The following is a 20,353-nucleotide window of genomic DNA, read 5'->3' as shown; positions in this document are numbered from 1 at the left end:
GCTTACAAATAATTTGTTCTTTCAGCTTGTATAAATAAGGTGCTAAAGTACTAAAATAACTTAACCTATTGCATGAAAAGTATTTGAAGTATATTACAATGGTTAAAAATAATTTTCCATCTTGTTACTAATTAAATTTAAATAAACAAAATATTCATATATCTAAACAATGTATAAATTCCTAAAACTTTAACAATATTCTCACTATCAATGTTACATTCTAATGCTAACCTATATGATGTTAAAAATACATATACATATACTAAAGACAAGGTCCAGTGGTAGAATGCTTGTCTTCCATGCAGGAGACCAAGCTTCGATTCCCAGACCATGCATCCCCCCAAAAAAGGATAAAAATATACTAAAGACAAACAACAGTAAATTTGAAGAGGCAGAATAAAAAATAAGTGAGCCATAAGACAGGACAATTGAACTCAAGCACAAAAAAACAAATGGCAAGAAAGATGGAAAAAATGGAATGAGATTTCGGGGAAATGACTGACAAAAAGGAAGAGCACAAATATAAAAATCATCAGTGTCCCAGAAGAAGAGTAAAGGGGCTAGGAAGGTTACTTGAAGAGATAATGGGGGGAAACGTCCTATTAAAAAAGACATAAATACGCAAACCAAAAGGAACCCAAACAACCTCAAATAAAATAAATCAAATAGCCTTACTCCAAGACACATACCTATCAGATTATCAAATGTTGAAGAGAAACAAAAACAAAAACTCCTGAAAGCAGCAAGAGAAAAGCGATTCACTCCATGTAAGACAGAATTCAGACTACACAACAGGCACCACTGAGGCAAGAAGGCAGTAGTAGGATATATTTAAGACCTTGAATGAGAAAGACTTCCAGTCAAGAATACTCTATCCAGCTAAGTTGTCCTTCAAAACTGAGCAAGATTCAAATCTTCTCAGACAAAGACTAAGAGAAATTATCAACAAGAGGCCTGCCCTACAAGAAATACTAAAGGGAGTTCTATAAACTGAAAAAAAGATATAGGAAACAGGTCTGGAGGAGGGCACAGAATTGAAGAGATTCAGTAAAGATAACTTAAAAGATAAAAAGACAGGGAAAAGAATATATAGATCTGACAAATAAAAACTAAAGGATAAGATGGCAGACTCAAGAACTGCTCTTGCAGTATTAACTTTGAATGTTAATAGACTAAATTCACTAATTAAATGATACAGATTGGTAGAATGGATTTAAAAACATGATACATTTATAAGCTGCTTACAAGAGACCCATCTTGGACCCAAGGTTACAAATAGATTGAAAGTGAAATGATGGAAAAAGATCTTCCATGCAAGCTGTAACCAGAAGAAAAAAAGAGTAGCCATACTAGTATTAGATATGATAGACTTTAAATGTAAAGACATCATAAGAGACAAGGAAAAATACTACATATTAATAACAGGGACAATTCACCAAGAACAAATAATCATAAATGTCTATGCTCCCAGTCCAGGAGCTACAAAGTTCACAAGGCAAACACTGGCAAAACTGAAGGGAGTTAATAGATGTTTCAACAATAATAGTGGGAGACTTCAATACATCACTCTTCTCTATAGATAGAACTAGACAAGAGGACCAACAAGGAAATAGAGAACTTAAAGTGATAAAGAATTTAGACCTATTAGACATATATAGATCATTATACACCAAAACACCAGGATATACATTCTCTGGTACTCACAGAATGGTCTCCAGGATAGCACACATGCTGGGCCACAAAACAAGTCTTCATAAACTTAATAAGACTGAAATAATTCAAAGCACTTTCTCCCTAAAGACTGAAAGAATGATCAAAGGAGAAGAGTTATAGCAGAGAAGTTAGGATTTGACAAATGAGTATGACTACTGAATCATTATATTGATACTTCCGTTTAGTCTCCAGTATCTTAGAGCAGCTAAATGTAACCCATACCAAACTCTGAAATCTGTTTTATAACTACCTGTTACAATGTACTTTGAAATTTATTGCTTTTTTTGTATATATGTTATATTTCACAAAAAATGTTAAAATGAAAAAAAAAGAGAAAGGAAACAAATAGGTGTTGGAGAGGATGTCCAGAACTTTAGAACCTTCACACATTGTTGATGGGAATATAAAAATGGTGTAGCTGCTCTGGAAACTGAGAGGTCCCCAAACAGCTAAACATAACAGTTACCATACAGCCCTAGGTACTTCTATAACCCAAGAGAAAGGAAAACATATGCCTGCAAATGTTCACAGCAACATTATTCATAGTATCAAATAGGAGGGGAAAAACTAAGTGTCTATCTACAGATGAATGAATAAGCAAAAAGTGGATAGCCATATGATGGACCATTACTCAGCAATAAAAGAGAACAAAGTACTGATACATGCTACGACATGGATGAACCTTGAAAACACTGTGCTAAGTGAAAGAAGCCAGCCACAAGGGACCATATACTGCGTGATTACCCTATAACAAAAGTTCAAAATAGGCAAAGCTACAGAGACAGAAATAAATTAGTAGCTGCTTAGGGCCAGTGGGACAGTAGGATAGGAAGCTACTAGCCTCAGGGTACCAAGTTTCTTTTTGAGGTGATGAAATAGATTGTGGTAATGGTTGCACAACTCTGTGAATATACTAAAAACCATTGACTTGTATCCTTTAAATAGGTGAATGGTATGATATATGATTTATTTCCCAAAACAGCTGTTAAAAAAATAAATTAATTAAGTATTCAACACGAGAAGTTAAAAAAAAGTATTATTATCTCCTAGGAAATAATTATCCTAGGAAAATCACAAATTACCAAAATTTACCCAAGTGAGAAGGCCTACAGAAACTATAACCCAGGAAGAAACCAAGAGGCATGGTAATTTCACTGGTGAGATTTTTCAAATATGCAAGAAAAATTCCATATTACCTAAACTGTTTCAGGACACAGAAAAAGTTTTAAAATTTCCCAGTTCCTTTTATGAAAACAGTTTAATATTGATGCCAAATTTGACAAAGATAGGTCAAAACCAAACCAACTGTGCTGGTTTGAAAGTATTATGTATCCCAGAAAAGCCAGGATTTAATCCTGATCCAATGTTGTGGGAGCAGCCGTTTCTTCTAATCCTAATTCAACACTTTTTTATTTTTCAATAAAAAAGAAACGTTTTAATAGATTATCTCCATAAATATGTGACACACCCAATTGTCAGTGTGACCTTTTGATTAGATGGAGATATGACTCCACCCATTCAAGATGGGTCTTGATTAGTTTACTGAAATTCTTTAAAAGAGGTAACATTCTGGAGAGAGCAAGAAACAACAGAAGCCTGAGCCCAGAGCTGACACTTGGAGAACAAAGACACAGATGTTTACAGATGTTTAGAGCCCATTAGACGTTGCCATGAGATACTAAGCAAGTCAGAATCTGGAGAGAGCCAAGAGAAGTCAAAAGATGAAAGCTAGCCCTGGTGAAACAAAGTGAGAAACCCTGATAGGAACAGAAGCTGAAGGCATCAGAGCCCAGGAGCAAGGGGATCACTAGATGCCAGCCACCGTGACTCCCAGCTGACAGAGGTGTTCCTAACCCATCAGCCTTCCTTGAATTAAAGTAGCTTTCCCTAGATGCCTTAGTTTGGACAATTTTATAGGCTTAGAATTTAAACTTGTAGCTTATTAAATACCCCTTTTAAAAAGCTGTTCCAGTTCTGGTATATCACATTCCAGCAACTCGCAAACTAACATAACAACTTAAAACCAATTATTGTTTATAAAGTATCTGTAAATACTTTATAAAAACACACTATGATTAGTAGTTTTTATCAAAGGAATATAAGGAAAGATTATTATTAATAATATAATGCATACTAATAGGTTAAAAAAGAAAAGAACTGTGCAGTATAGATAAATTTGAAAATAGGAACAGGAAGGTGAAGGAGTTCATGTCTGTTTTCTCTCCTTCCTTAGTGAAATATTACTCCACTAATCAGGGATGAAAAACATTGGATGGGGCTAAAGGATAAAAGTGGAAAATGGGGGAAGAAGTTGACCAGGGAAACAAGATTTTCAAGCACTGCTGACAAAACCTGGAGATCAAAAATTTCTAGCAATACCAATCCAGAATCCAATGATTTTTCCTAGCACAGCTGAGATTTAGGTTTAGAGTTACAAGGAGAGGTGTTTGAAATGATCCATCCTAAGCAACATAGCAAAGGTGCCAAAGCACTCTCTTCTCTGAACTCTCCCTTATAAAGACAAGGTTGTAACACTTTTAACTGATCACATTTTGTTTTGAATTTAAACTGGTCTATGGTTTAGCTCAGTCTCACCATCAGGATTACAAACTTAGTCCCTGCCATATACATCAGCACTGGAACACCTTATTATCTAGTAAGAGATATAAATATTTCTCTTATAAAGAGAAATAAGTGAAATAAGAAATAAGAATGAATAAATATTACAATTTTGTCATTTAATTTGAGAGTAGACTGAATGAAATTAACCTTTCTTAAAATTTGACTCATCTTTCAAATACTTTATGCTGCATTAAATGTTATACAACAAACACATCTCCAAAAAATTTCATTGTTCTTAAATTTCTAGCAAGAAACACTTTAAACATCGGTTTTTTTAAATACTTGCCAAATTACGCCAGATAAGTTTTAATATGTCACTGAACTCAAGAAAAAATTATCTCAATACTCATTATATTTTCTTAAAACTACCTTTAATACAAATGCTATACCTCCATACATTCTAAGGTAAGTACAAAAGCATCTATTTCAAAAAACAAAACAAAAACATGGGGGAGGGGCAGGGACACAGAACTCTAAAAAGATTTTCTATGACACATATAATACTCAAACAGGATAATAATTTTCTCATATTGACTGTAATAAGAGTTGATAATTCAGAGACTCCATACAGCAAAGAGAAGAGAGCATATTCCCACAGTTGGGGCCTCCATACTTACCTGAAATGCCACAGCATGGGAATAAGTACCAGCTCTTCCCACCCTGAATTAGGCAACATGATTGCAGAGAAAAGAGTCACTGAAAAAAACTCAGGGAGATCCCCCGCCTGGCCCAACCCTGGAGGGGCTGGGGCGGGCGGCAAGCTCCAGCATCCAGAACAGCTACTAGGGGAGTAGAAACGATACAGAACAGCTTCCGGAGCCACGACAGAGATCAAAAAGACAGCGTACCCCATACTGGAATGGCTGACTGGCTGAGAGATCCCGCTCCGGTGAGATCGGCGAGGGGCGCAGGCTTCCCCAGGCGGGGTGGCCGGAGTCCCTCCCCTCATCCTTCCCGGGCCAGCTGGCAGAATTGGGAAGGCAGTCCTCTCAAGCGGCGGCACCTGGCGCCCCCACCACGCGCGGCCCCCCGGACCAACTGAGAGAATTGAATCGGAAATCCCCAGGTCGCGGAGAATGGTGACCGGGGGGGTCCCTTCCAAACACGTCATTCCCCGGTCCGGCTGGGAAGAGTGAACTCTTCCAGGCCGCGGTGCCTGGGGCCCTCCCGCCAAGCTTGGCGCCCCGGGCCGACTAGGAAATTCAGACAGGCTGTGGCGGCCAGCGACCCTCCCCGCGTTCGGACCCCTGGGGCGGCTGGCACTCTTCCAAGACACTTCGGCTGGCGAACCTCCCCCACGACGAGAGTTTTCCAAAGTTAAAGGACCCACAGCACCTTTTATGGTGGGACCCGCAGACAAACGTGTGCCATGAGCGCCACCTACAGGGCAGGATAAGAAAAACAGAACCCAGAGATTTCACAGAAAAATCTTTCAACCTGTTGGGTCCAACACCCAGGGAATCTGACTAAATGCCCAGACGCCAGCAGAAGATAACGGATCACGCTCAGTAAATTGAAAATATGGCCCAGTCATAGGAACAAACCAATAGTTCAAATGAGATACAGGAGCTGAGACAACTAATGCTGAATATACGAACAGAAATGGAAAACCTCTTCAAAAACGAAATCAATAAATTGAGGGAGGACATGAAGAAGACATGGGCTGAACAAAAAGAAGAAATAGAAAAACTGAAAAAACAAATCACAGACCTTATGGAAGTGAAGGATAAAGTAGAAAAGATGGAAAAAACAATGGATATCCACAAGGATAGATTTAAAGAGACAGAAGATAGAATTAGTGATGTGGAGGATGGAACATCTGAATTCCAAAAAGAAACAGAAACTATAGGGAAAAGACTAGAAAAATTTGAACAGGTCATTAGGGAACTCAAGGACAATATGAACCACACAAATATACGTGTTGTGGGTGTCCCAGAAGGAGAAGAGAAGGGAAAAGGAGGAGAAAGACTAATGGAAGAAATTATCACTGAAAATTTCCCAACTCTTATGAAAGACCTAAAATTACAGATCCAAGAAGTGCAGCGCACCCCAAAGAGATTAGACCCAAATAGGCGTTCTCCAAGACACTTACTAGTTAGAATGTCAGAGGTCAAAGAGAAAGAGAGGATCTTGAAAGCAGCAAGAGAGAAGCAATCCATCACATACAAGGGAAACCCAATAAGACTATGTGTACATTTCTCAGCAGAAACCATGGAAGCTAGGAGACAGTGGGATGATATATTTAAATTACTAAAAGAGAAAAACTGCCAACCAAGACTCCTATATCCAGCAAAATTGTCCTTCAAAAATGAGGAAGAAATTAAAACATTCTCAGACAAAAAGTCACTGAGAGAATTTGTAACCAAGAGACCAGCTCTGCAAGAAATACTAAAGGGAGCACTAGACTCAGAAATGAAAAGACAGAACAGAGAGGTATGGAGAAGAGTGTAGAAAGAAGGAAAGTCAGATATGATACATATAATACAAAAGGCAAAATGGTAGAGGAACATATTATCCAAACAGTAATAATACTAAATGTTAATGGACTGAATTCCCCAATCAAAAGACACAGACTGGCAGAATGGATTAAAAAACAGGATCGTTCTATATGCTGTCTACAGGAAACACATCTTAGACCCAAAGATAAATATAGGTTGAAAGTGAAAGGTTGGGAAAAGATATTTCATTCAAATAACAACCAGAAAAGAGCAGGAGTGGCTATACTAATATCCAACAAATTAGACTTCAAATGTAAAACAGTTAAAAGAGACAAAGAAGGACACTATATACTAATAAAAGGAACAATTAAACAAGAAGACATAACAATCATAAATATTTACGCACCGAACCAGAATGCCCCAAAATACGTGAGGAATACACTGCAAACACTGAAAAGGGAAATAGACACATATACCATAATAGTTGGAGACTTCAATTTACCACTCTCATCAATGGACAGAACATCTAGACAGAGGATCAATAAAGAAATAGAGAATCTGAATATTACTATAAATGAGCTAGACTTAACAGACATTTATAGGATATTACATCCCACAACAGCAGGATACACCTTTTTCTCAAGTGCTCATGGATCATTCTCAAAGATAGACCATATGCTGGGTCACAAAGCAAGTCTTAACAAATTTAAAAAGATTGAAATCATACACAACACTTTCTCGGATCATAAAGGAATGAAGTTGGAAATCAAAATAGGCGGAGTGCCAGAAAATTCAGAAATACGTGGAGGCTCAACAACACACTCTTAAACAACGAGTGGGTCAAAGAAGAAATTGCAAGAGAAATTAGTAAATACCTCGAGGCGAATGAAAATGAAAACACAACATATCAAAACTTATGGGACGCCGCAAAGGCAGTGCTAAGAGGGAAATTTATTGCCCTAAACGCCTATATCAGAAAAGAAGAAAAGGCACAAATGCAGGAATTAACGGTCCACTTGGAAGAACTGGAGAAAGAACAGCAAACTAACCCCAAAGCAAGCAAAAGGAAAGAAATAAAAAGATTAGAGCAGAAATAAATGAAATTGAAAACATGAAAACAACAGAGAAAATCAATAAGACCAGAAGTTGGTTCTATGAGAAAATCAACAAGATTGATGGGCCCTTAGCTAGATTGACAAAAAGAAGAAGAGAGAGGACGCAAATAAATAAGATCAGAAATGGAAGAGGAGACATAACCACTGACCTCACAGAAATAAAGGAGGTAATAACAGGATACTATGAACAACTTTACGCTAATAAATACAACAATTTAGATGAAATGGACGGGTTCCTGGAAAGACATGAACAACCAACTTTGACTCAAGAAGAAATAGATGACCACAACAAACCAATCACAAGTAAAGAAATTGAATCAGTCATTCAAAAGCTTCCTAAAAAGAAAAGTCCAGGACCAGACGGCTTCACATGTGAATTCTATCAAACATTCCAGAAAGAATTAGTACCAACTCTCTCAAACTCTTCAAAAAAATCGAAGTGGAGGGAAAACTACCTAATTCATTCTATGAAGCCAACATCACCCTCATACCAAAACCAGGCAAAGATATTACAAAAAAAGAAAACTACAGACCAATCTCTCTAATGAACATAGATGCAAAAATCCTCAATAAAATTCTAGCAAATCGTATCCAACAACACATTAAAAGAATTATACATCATGACCAAGTAGGATTCATCCCAGGTATGCAAGGATGGTTCAACATAAGAAAATCAATTAATGTAATATAACATATCAACAAATCAAAGCAGAAAAATCACATGATCATCTCAATTGATGCAGAGAAGGCATTTGACAAGATTCAACATCCTTTCCTGCTGAAAACACTTCAAAAGATAGGAATACAAGGGAACTTCCTTAAAATGATAGAGGGAATATATGAAAAACCCACAGCTAATATCATCCGCAATGGGGAAAAATTGAAAACTTTCCCCCTAAGATCAGGAACAAGACAAGGATGTCCACTATCACCACTATTATTCAACATTGTGTTGGAGGTTCTAGCCAGAGCAATTAGACAAGAAAAAGAAATACAAGGCATCAAAATTGGAAAGGAAGAAGTAAAACTATCACTGTTTGCAGACGATATGATACTATACGTCGAAAACCCGGAAAAATCCACAACAAAACTACTAGAGCTAATAAATGAGTACAGCAAAGTAGCAGGTTACAAGATCAACATTCAAAAATCTGTAGCATTTCTATACACTAGTAATGAACAAGCTGAGGGGGAAATCAAGAAACGAATCCCATTTACAATTGCAACTAAAAGAATAAAATACCTAGGAATAAATTTAACTAAAGAGACAAAAAACCTATATAAAGAAAACTACAAAAAACTGTTAAAAGAAATCACAGAAGACCTCAATAGATGGAAGGGCATACCGTGTTCATGGATTGGAAGACTAAATATAGTTAAGATGTCAATCCTACCTAAATTGATTTACAGATTCAATGCAATACCAATCAAAATCCCAACAACTTATTTTTCAGAAATAGAAAAACCAATAAGCAAATTTATCTGGAAGGGCAGGATGCCCCGAATTGCTAAAAACATCTTGAGGAAAAAAAACGGAGCTGGAGGTCTCGCGCTGCCTGACTTTAAGGCATATTATGAAGCCACAGTGGTCAAAACAGCATGGTATTGGCATAAAGATAGATATATCGACCAATGGAATCGAATAGAGTGCTCAGATATAGACCCTCTCATCTATGGACATTTGATCTTTGATAAGGCAGTCAAGCCAACTCACCTGGGACAGAGCAGTCTCTTCAATAAATGGTGCCTAGAGAACTGGATATCCATATGCAAAAGAATGAAAGAAGACCCATCTCTCACACCCTATACAAAAGTTAACTCAAAATGGATCAAAGATCTAAACATTAGGTCTAAGACCATAAAACAGTTAGAGGAAAATGTTGGGAGATATCTTATGGATCTTACAACTGGAGGCGGTTTTATGGACCTTAAACCTAAAGCAAGAGCACTGAAGAAGGAAATAAATAAATGGGAACTCCTCAAAATTAAACACTTTTGTGCATCAAAGAACTTCATCAAGAAAGTAGAAAGACAGCCTTCACAATGGGAGACAATATTTGGAAATGATATATCAGATAAAGGTCTAGTATCCAGAATTTATAAAGAGATTGTTCATCTCAACAACAAAAAGACAGCCAACCCAATTACAAAATGGGAAAAAGACTTGAACAGACACCTCTCAGAAGAGGAAATACGGATGGCCAAGAGGCACATGAAGAGATGCTCAATGTCCCTGGCCATTAGAGAAATGCAAATCAAAACCACAATGAGATATCATCTCACACCCACCAGAAGGGCCATTATCAACAAAACAGAAAATGACAAGTGCTGGAGAGGATGCGGAGAAAGAGGCACACTTATCCACTGTTGGTGGGAATGTCAAAGGGTGCAACCACTGTGGAAGGCAGTTTGGCGGTTCCTCAAAAAGCTGAATATAGAATTGCCATACGACCCAGCAATACCATTGCTAGGTATCTACTCAAAGGACTTAAGGGCAAAGACACAAACGGACATTTGCACACCAATGTTTATAGCAGCGTTATTTACAATTGCAAAGAGATGGAAACAGCCAAAATCTCCATCAACAGAAGAGTGGCTAAACAAACTGTGGTATATACATACGATGGAATATTATGCAGCTTTAAGACAAGATAAACTTATGAACCATGTAATAACATGGATGGACCTAGAGAATATTATGCTGAGTGAATCCAGCCAAAAACTAAAGGACAAATACTGTATGGTCCCACTGATGTGAACGGACATTCGAGAATAAACTTGAAATATGTCATTGGTAACAGAGTTCAGCAGGAGTTAGAAACAGGGTAAGACAATGGGTAATTGAAGCTGAAGGGATACAGACTGTGCAACAGGACTAGATACAAAAACTCAAAAATGGACAGCACAATAATACCTAATTGTAAAGTAATCATGTTAAAACACTGAATGAAGCTGCATCTGAGCTATAGGTTTTTGTTTTGTTTTGTTTTGTTTTGATTTTACTATTATTACTTTTATTTTTTTCTCTATATTAACATTCTATATCTTTTTCGGTTATGTTGCTAGTTCTTCTAAACCAATGCAAATGTACTAAGAAATGATGATCATGCATCTATGTGATGATGTTAAGAATTAATGATTGCATGTGTAGAATGGTATGATCTCTAAATGTTGGGTTAATTTCTTTTTTTCCGTTAATTAAAAAAAAAAAAAAAAAGAGAAGTGATAATTGGAGATGAAGGGATACAGACTGTACAACGGGACTGGATATAAAAACTCAGAAATGGGCAGCACAATACTACCCAATTGTAATGCAATTATGTTAAAACACTGAATGAAGCTGCATGTGAGGTATAGGTTTTTTGTTTTTGTTTTTTTTGTTTTTTTTTTCTTTCTATTATTGTTTTAATTCTTATTATGTTTTCTTTTTATTTCTTTTTCTAAATCGATGCAAATGTACTAAGAAATGATGAATATGCAACTATGTGATGTTATTAAGAATTACTGATTGTACATGTAGATTGGAATGATTTCTAATTGTTTTGTTAATTCTTTTTTTAATTAATAAAAATAAAAATTAAAAAAAAAGACGTGCAAAAAAAAAAAGAAAGTAGAAAGACAGCCTTCACAATGGGAGACAATATTTGGAAATGATATATCAGATAAAGGTCTAGTATCCAGAATTTATAAAGAGATTGTTCATCTCAACAACAAAAAGACAGCCAACCCAATTACAAAATGGGAAAAAGACTTGAACAGACACCTATCAGAAGAGGAAATACAAATGGCCAAAAGGCACATGAAGAGATGCTCAATGTCCCTGACCATTAGAGAAATGCAAATCAAAACCACAATGAGATATCATCTCACACCCACCAGAATGGCCATTATCAACAAAACAGAAAATGACGAGTGCTGGAGAGGATGCGGAGAAAGAGGCACACTTATCCACTGTTGGTGGGAATGTCAAATGGTGCAACCACTGTGGAAGGCAGTTTGGCGGTTCCTCAAAAAGCTGAATATAGAATTGCCATACGACCCAGCAATACCATTGCTGGGAATATACTCAAAGGACTTAAGGGCAAAGACAGAAACGGACATTTGCACACCAATGTTTATAGCAGCGTTATTTACAATTGCAAAGAGATGGAAACAGCCGAAATCTCCATCAACAGAAGAGTGGCTAAACAAACTGTGGTATATACATACGATGGAATACTATGCAGCTTTAAGACAGGATAAACTTATGAAGCATGTATTAACATGGATGGACCTAGAGAACATTATGCTGAGTGAGTCTAGCCAAAAACTAAAGGACAAATTCTGTATGGTCCCACTGATGTGAACAGACATTCGAGAATAAATTTGGAATATGTCCTTGATAACAGAGTCCAGCAGGAGGTAGAAACAGGGTAAGATAATGGCCAATTGGAGTTGAAGGGATACAGACGGTGTAACAGGACTAGATACAAAAACTCAAAAATGGACAGCACAATACCTAATTGTAAAGTAATCATGTTAAAACACTGAATGAAGCTGCATCTGAGCTATAGGTTTTTGTTTTGTTTTGTTTTGTTTTGTTTTGATTTTACTATTATTACTTTTATTTTTTTCTCTATATTAACATTCTATATCTTTTTCGGTTATGTTGCTAGTTCTTCTAAACCAATGCATATGTACTAAGAAATGATGATCATCCATCTATGTGATGATGTTAAGAATTAATGATTGCATATGTAGAATGGTATGCTCTCTAAATGTTGGGTTAATTTCTTTTTTCCGTTAATTAAAAAAAAAAAAAGAGAGAAGGGATAATTGGAGCTGAAGGGATACAGACTGTACAACGGGACTGGATATAAAAACTCAGAAATGGACAGCACAATACTACCCAATTGTAATGCAATTATGTTAAAACACTGAATGAAGCTGCATGTGAGGTATAGGTTTTTTGTTTTTGGTTTTTTTTTTTTTTTTCTTTCTATTATTGTTTTAATTCTTATTCTGTTGTCTTTTTATTTCTTTTTCTAAATCGATGCAAATGTACTAAGAAATGATGAATATGCAACTATGTGATGTTATTAAGAATTACTGATTGTACATGTAGATTGGAATGATTTCTAACTGTTTTGTTAATTCTTTTTTTAATTAATAAAAAAATAATAATAATATAAAAAAAAAAGATGTCAATCCTACCTAAATTGATTTACAGATTCAATGCAATAACAATCAAAATCCCAACAACTTATTTTTCAGAAATAGAAAAACCAATAAGCAAATTTATCTGGAAGGGCAGGATGCCCCGAATTGCTAAAAACATCTTGAGGAAAAAAAACGAAGCTGGAGGTCTCGCGCTGCCTGACTTTAAGGCATATTATGAAGCCACAGTGGTCAAAACAGCATGGTATTGGCATAAAGATAGATATATCGACCAATGGAATCGAATAGAGTGCTCAGATATAGACCCTCTCATCTATGGACATTTGATCTTTGATAAGGCAGTCAAGCCAACTCACCTGGGACAGAGCAGTCTCTTCAATAAATGGTGCCTAGAGAACTGGATATCCATATGCAAAAGAATGAAAGAAGACCCATCTCTCACACCCTATACAAAAGTTAACTCAAAATGGATCAAAGATCTAAACATTAGGTCTAAGAACATAAAACAGTTAGAGGAAAATGTTGGGAGATATCTTATGAAACTTACAATTGGAGGCAGTTTTATGGACCTAAACCTAAAGCAAGAGCACTGAAGAAGGAAATAAATAAATGGGAACTCCTCAAAATTAAACACTTTTGTGCATCAAAGAACTTCATCAAGAAAGTAGAAAGACAGCCTACACAATGGGAGACAATATTTGGAAACGACATATCAGATAAAGGTCTAGTATCCGGAATTTATAAACAGATTGTTCAACTCAACGACAAAAAGACAGCCAACCCAATTACAAAATGGGAAAAAGACTTGAACAGACACCTATCAGAAGAGGAAATACAAATGGCCAAAAGGCACATGAAGAGATGCTCAATGTCCCTGGCCATTAGAGAAATGCAAATCAAAACCACAATGAGATATCATCCCACACCCACCAGAATGGCCATTATCAACAAAACAGAAAATGACAAGTGCTGGAGAGGATGTGGAGAAAGAGGCACACTTATCCACTGTTGGTTGAAATATCAAATAGTGCAACCACTGTGGAAGGCAGTTTGGCGGTTCCTCAAAAAGCTGAATATAGAATTGCCATACGACCCAGCAATACCATTGCTGGGTATCTACTCAAAGGACTTAAGGGCAAAGACATAAACGGACATTTGCACACCAATGTTTATAGCAGCGTTATTTACAATTGCAAAGAGATGGAAACAGCCGAAATCTCCATCAACAGAAGAGTGGCTAAACAAACTGTGGTATATACATACGATGGAATATTATGCAGCTTTAAGACAGGATTAACTTATGAAGCATGTAATAACATGGATGGACCTAGAGAACATTATGCTGAGTGAGTCTAGCCAAAAACTAAAGGACAAATACTGTTTGGTCCCACTGATGTGAACCGACATTCGAGAATAAACTTGGAATATGTCCTTGATAACAGAGTCCAGCAGGAGTTAGAAACAGGGTAAGATAATGGGTAATTGGAGCTGAAGGGACACAGACTGTGCAACAGGACTAGATACAAAAACTCAAAAATGGACAGCACAATAATACCTAATTGTAAAGTAATCATGTTAAAACACTGAATGAAGTTGCATCTGAGCTATAGGTTTTTTCTTGTTTGCTTGTTTTTTGTTTTTTTTTTGTTTTTGCCTGGTTGTTTGTCTTTTTTTTTTTTACTATTATTATTACTTTTATTTTTTTTCTCTATATTAACATTCTATATCTTTTTTTTTGTATTGCTAGTTCTTCTAAACCGATGCAAATGTACTAAGAAACGATGATCATGCATCTATGTGATGATGTTAAGAATTACTGATTGCATATGTAGAATGGTATGATTTCTAAATGTTGGGTTAATTTCTTTTTTTTTTCCGTTAATTAATAAAAAAATAAATAAAAATAAATAAAAAACTCAGGGATAAAAATGGAGGAACTAATGCTTAAGCCTGAAATAACTAGAAACCCCCAAGAAATTAAAGAGGAAGATACTCAGAAACCAGAGAAGCCCTCAGGCCAGCTAAATTCTCCTTGGATCTTGAGGAAATCAGGAGTTTCATTCAGGAATGGGAATTCCTTGAACGTGTGAAGTATCCCAGAGGAAAAAGAATCACATGCTACCAAAATCAGTAACACAAGGACTGAGGAAGAGAGGTATAAAGAAGAGCTGGCGAAAATGTCTCCACATGTGATTAGTTTGACAGATTTATATTGGACTATACAGGAGGCTAACCAGAAGCCAAGAACCGAACCCTTGCCTTGCCCTTTTGGAGAGGCCCTACAAAGAATAATGGATCATAGCTGGGAGGACAGAGTTGCCTCAGATCGTCCTCATGCAGACATGGCCAACCTTCCAACTCCCGAGTTCAGCTCCAAGCCTGCACCATCCTCATGCCCCTCAAAGAGCTAATATGGACCTCCCACATGTAATCTATGTGGAGAACACTCAGGTACCAGGTTGAGCACCCTGGAACCCTGGACCCCAAGCCCTCCATGGTCACCTCCACTCCTGTATCCTGCCATTCTCCTGGAAGATAATACCTCCCAACAGCAGTGGTTGACCTCCTCTGACTCAGATACAGATCCTGGTCTTAACAACTTGTACCTATACCCCAATTCTGTTTGAGAGATTAACAGAATATTGCAGATTTGTGCATTCATTCAGGATCCCTTCCCTTCAACAAATCCAATATAATGAAAATAAAATTTGAAGTTGAACAAGAAAAAAAAAAAGAGTTAATAATCTACCTCTAGGCTTGATGATATAAATTTTAAAATGGCTATTCAGGGCAGGCCACAATGGCTCTGCAGGCAGAGTTCTCGCTTGTCATGCCAGAGACCCGGGTTCAATTCCGGGTGCCTGCCCATGTATTAAAAAAAAAAAAGGCTATTCAAACAAGAAGTTATAGAACAAATAAAAGGAGAATTCATCAACAAATATGGTTTCAATTCCTGTCTACAGATGTCTTACAATTTGAAATCATCAGGGCAGATCTCTCTGAGATCTCATAATCTTAACATTTGCCCCAATCAATCATTATCACCCACAATGATCACCACTCCCCACCCCCCCCTCCAACACCCAATATACCTGGCTTTAAGTATGTGGCACAACTTTCATCCAATGACTTAACATCTTGACACCTTGCTGCCACCTTCCACACCAATCTTCCACACCACCTTCCACACCAGTTAAGATTGGTGATTCTATCTCTTAAATAGCTCTCAAATCAGTCCATCTTCCTTCTATTCACCAACAGTTTCTGTTTCCAAAATATCATCATCTCTTACCTGGAAATACTGCAATGGCCTCCTAATTAGTATCCAGACCTCCATGGTGTTGCTCCCCACACTCGCCCTGATGCCAAAACTGTTCTCTACTGTTTCTAAAGAGATGTTTCTGAAACATAAATATTACAGTATGCTCCCTTGTTTAAAACACATTTTTCAATGATTTCTCAATTCTCTGAGGATCATGTCCTCAAATTTTAGCATGGCACATAAAACCTGCATTCTGTGCTCAAACCACTCTGGCTTTTGGTTCCCTGAAAATGCTATGTTCTCTCTAATGAACAGGACCATACCATGTGCTTTCCCTTCAACTGGAATGCTCTTTCCTTTCCCTTTGCCAGTTAACCTTACTCTGCCTTCATTTCAATTACAACTTCCTCAGGGAAACCTCACTGACAAGGTAAGATTCCCTTACAAATAAGCTGTCATAGCACATTAGCACATATCAGTTTTACTTCCATTAATGTGACGATCTGAATTTGACTTGCCTCCCTCTTTAGACCATTAATACCACCAAAGCAGGGACCAGGGCTGTTTCAGTACACAAAGTTTCCTTAGCACCCAGAAACAGTGCCTGACACATGGTGATGTACAATTAAATAAATGCTAAATTACACATCCACTGGGATATTTACCAGGCAAAACAACTATTGCTCTTTGGCATTCAACAACCTATAGCATCACTATATGATAGAACTGTTCTGTATCTGCACTGTCCAATATTGGAAGCCACTAGCTCCATTTGGCTAGAACACAGGCACTGGATCTTTAACTATATTTCAACTAATTAAAATTTAAATTTAAAGGGCCACACGTGGCTAGTGGCCACTCTACTGAACAGCACTGGTCTATTTCTGTCTTTTCTAATTGTTTCTTTCTTTACCACATCTTGTTTCAAAGCAGTAGTCCTAAACAATAAACTTTAGGCTTCTTGCTGTCTCCATAATGTACCTTTTACACAGAACAGAAATCTAATAAATATCTAATGACTTGACATCTGAATTACATAGGAAATTTTTTTTGCTTCTGCTTCTGAATAAAACACTAAGTTAAATGCAAAGCTATTCTCAAAATGGTTTTTGCAAGCCAACCACAAAATTAGTTCTTTCTCTACTGTGCAATACCTTATGTTTTCCTTGTGTTTGGAACTACAACAATAGCCTCCCTCACCAAAAGCCCCTCTTACAGGCTGGGGACCCCTTTATTTTATTTTATTTTTAAATTTTTTTTATTGTATAACATATATACAAAGCAAAGAAAGAAAAAAGCAATAGTTTTCAAAGCTCTCTTCAACAAGTGTTACAGGACAGATTACAGAATTCGTCATGGGGTATGATATAATCATCTCAGATTTTTCCTTCTAGGTACTTCAGAACATTGGAAGCTATAAGAAATAAATATTTTTTTTAATATCACAATGGACTTTTTTATGAAAAATAACACATATATAAAAAAGCAATAAATTTCAAAGTACAGCACAACAATTAGTTGTAGAACAGATTTCAGAGTTTGGTATGGGTTACAATTACACAATTTTAGATTTTTACTTCTGGCTGCTCTAAGATACTGGAGACTAAAAGAAGTATCATTATAATGATTCAACAATCATACTCATTTGCTTACACCCTACCTTTTCTGTATAACTCCACCATCACTTCTGATCTTTCTCCCACTCTTTAGGGTTATTTGGGCTACGCCCATTCTAAATTTTTCATGTTGGAAAGGGCTGTAGATAATACAGGATAGGGAGATGGAACTAGCTAATGTTCTGGAGAGGGTGGGCCCTCTAGGGTTCAGGACTTATCTGGTCCAGGGAACCAACTGGAGGTTGGAGGTTTCTGGAAAGTTACCCTAGTACATAGAACCTTTGTAGAATCTTTTTTTTTTCTTTTTTTTTTTTTATTAATTAAAAAAATTAACAAAATATTTAGAAATCATTCCATTCCTTTGTAGAATCTTATATATTGGCCTAGGTGTTCTTTACGATTGGCTGGAATGATTTTGGTTGGAAATTTGGCAAATTATGACAGGCGACAATGTGTAATTGTAGCTTGCCTAAGAATGACCTTCAGAGTAGTTTCTCGACTTCATTTGAACTCAGAGCCACTGATACCGTTTTTGTTACACTTCTTTTCCCCTTTTTGGTCAGGATGGTATTGTTGATCCCATGACGCCAGGGGCAGACATCCCTGGGAGTCATCTCCCACACTAACAAGGAGACTTTCACCCCTGGATGTCATGTCCCACGTAGAGGGGGGTAGAGAAATCCCTTTACTTTCACTAATGAGGGACAAGAGAAGCACAGGGTGCAGGGAGCCTCTCTAGCCGAACTGATCACGCACTATAAAGTAACCCACGCTACTCCCTCAGGGTGATCCTGCACTTCAATCAAGCTAATCTCCTAACCGTCGGCCCAACAAGATATTTCCCAGGCAACCACTCCCTCCACTCCTAATCGCTTCTGGGCACGACAAGCCCCGCCTCCTTGCCGAAGCGTTTCTTAACTACACACACAGGGAGTGCTGGCGCCTTTGAACACCTGGTGGTGTCCAAAAGGCCCACGAGGGGGAAAGGGGGGTGGCGGGGGGGCGTCTAGAAAACAAATGGCTTTGCCAGAAAAATATGGAGACTTGGAATAATCAGGCAGAACCTGTGCATAAGTCGGAGCGCAAGAGGCGAGATGGGACTGAGGCTGCCCGGACAGAGCGCGGGGAAGGCTCTCCCCGGCGACCGCAATTCCCGCCCGGACTGCGGCCCAAGACCGCCCGGCCCCGCTCACCTTCTCCGAACATGCCCTCTCGCCCTCGGAGAACCGGCACTTCAGAGGCGGCGGCGGAGGCAAAGCCCGGATGGGGGGTGCCTGCAGCCAAGCCCTGGCCTCGTCGTCCTCCTCTTCCACTTCTTCGTCCGTGCTCTCCCGATGCTGGAACTCACGGTTATTAAAGTCGGAGCGTAGCTCCGGCCTCTCCTCTTCCTCCACTTCCTCCACCATCACCACTTCCTCCTGGTCCAAGTTCTCCCGTTCCTCTTCCTCCTCTTCTTCCAGCTCGGTGGGCCAAGGAAGGTCCTCGGGTTCCATATTGGCGTCTCGCTCCGGGCGACTGAGGAGGAGGAGGGGGGGGAGGGGGAGAAGGAGAGGGGAGGGGTGAGGAAGGGGAGGGGAAGAGCGCTGACTGGCGGTTGCGGTCCAGCGCACGCGCAATGACCTCTGTCGCCTCGCGCCAACAGGACAGGGCGGGGCCGGTATAAGCGAGTTGGTTGCTAGGGACGCCCCACCACAGCGGGCCAAAAGGCCCGAGATAGGGAGTCTGCGACAAACGACGCCACCGCCTCGCCGCCGTCACCGGCAGGACCTGGCTCACAGTACTGTAAGCTCACAATAAACCCGGACTGAACTCTTCTGGGGCGCAGACGGCCTGCACGAGGAGAACTTAGCCCTACGGCTGGGCTGGGCAGGACCGAAGTTGAATTTTGTCCCAGCATCCAAGCCGAAGAGGGATCAGCCCTTTGGACAAATTCATAATGATCAAATTTGCAAATTATAAATTCTTTAAGATTGCCTAATACTTGACCTAACAGTGGGAAAGTGTTACGGTCTGCAGAGGGATTAAAGCATCACCACTTAGCGGCAGTATGGTTGTAAGCATGTATAAAATGAGGAAAATAGGCCTATCGAAAACAATGGTTGTGGTAATTAAAGAGATATTTAATGTGAAGGACTTAGTGACTTTTACTGAAGTATTATTGACTATTTACAAATCATTAAACGCTCACAATACTGAGACAAATGTATTTCCGTTTCTTATTTGAAGAATCTGAGACTTAGAAAAATAACTTGTCCCAAGTCTCTGAGTTCATATGCCATCCCAGTCCAGAAATTGCCCTTGCCCAGCTGACAAAGGATATAAGAGCAAATATTTATAATTATAGTGCTCATGATTTGGGGTTAGTAATGACTTTAAAATGCTTGAGAAACAGATATTTCCTGACCACTTCAGAAACCCATGGATGGTTAA

At 38.2% G+C, this 20,353-nt stretch overlaps 1 protein-coding gene across 8 annotated transcripts in view; it reads right to left on the bottom strand.

The window, feature by feature from the left end:
* Positions 1–19,502, bottom strand: part of ALMS1 (ALMS1 centrosome and basal body associated protein) — a 308,517-nt gene extending 289,015 nt beyond the window's left edge. For 4 of the 8 annotated variants that reach the window (XR_013164375.1, XR_013164376.1, XM_077134572.1 and 1 more), the window contains exon 1: positions 19,117–19,502. Coding sequence is in view for 6 of the 8 variants with exons in the window: in XM_077134572.1 (XP_076990687.1) it covers positions 19,117–19,416 (300 nt within the window). In the remaining 2 variants the exon portion in view is untranslated. The remainder of the gene's footprint in view (positions 1–19,116) is intronic. The other 4 variants (XM_077134570.1, XM_077134571.1, XM_077134574.1 and 1 more) reach the window with 1 other exon arrangement.
* Positions 19,503–20,353: the final 851 nt, after the last annotated feature.

This window comes from Tamandua tetradactyla, chromosome 17 (assembly GCF_023851605.1).
Source record: "Tamandua tetradactyla isolate mTamTet1 chromosome 17, mTamTet1.pri, whole genome shotgun sequence".
NCBI lineage: Eukaryota > Metazoa > Chordata > Mammalia > Pilosa > Myrmecophagidae > Tamandua > Tamandua tetradactyla.
The sequence above is the reverse complement of the archived record's forward strand: the minus strand, read 5'-3'. Positions and strand labels throughout refer to the sequence as shown.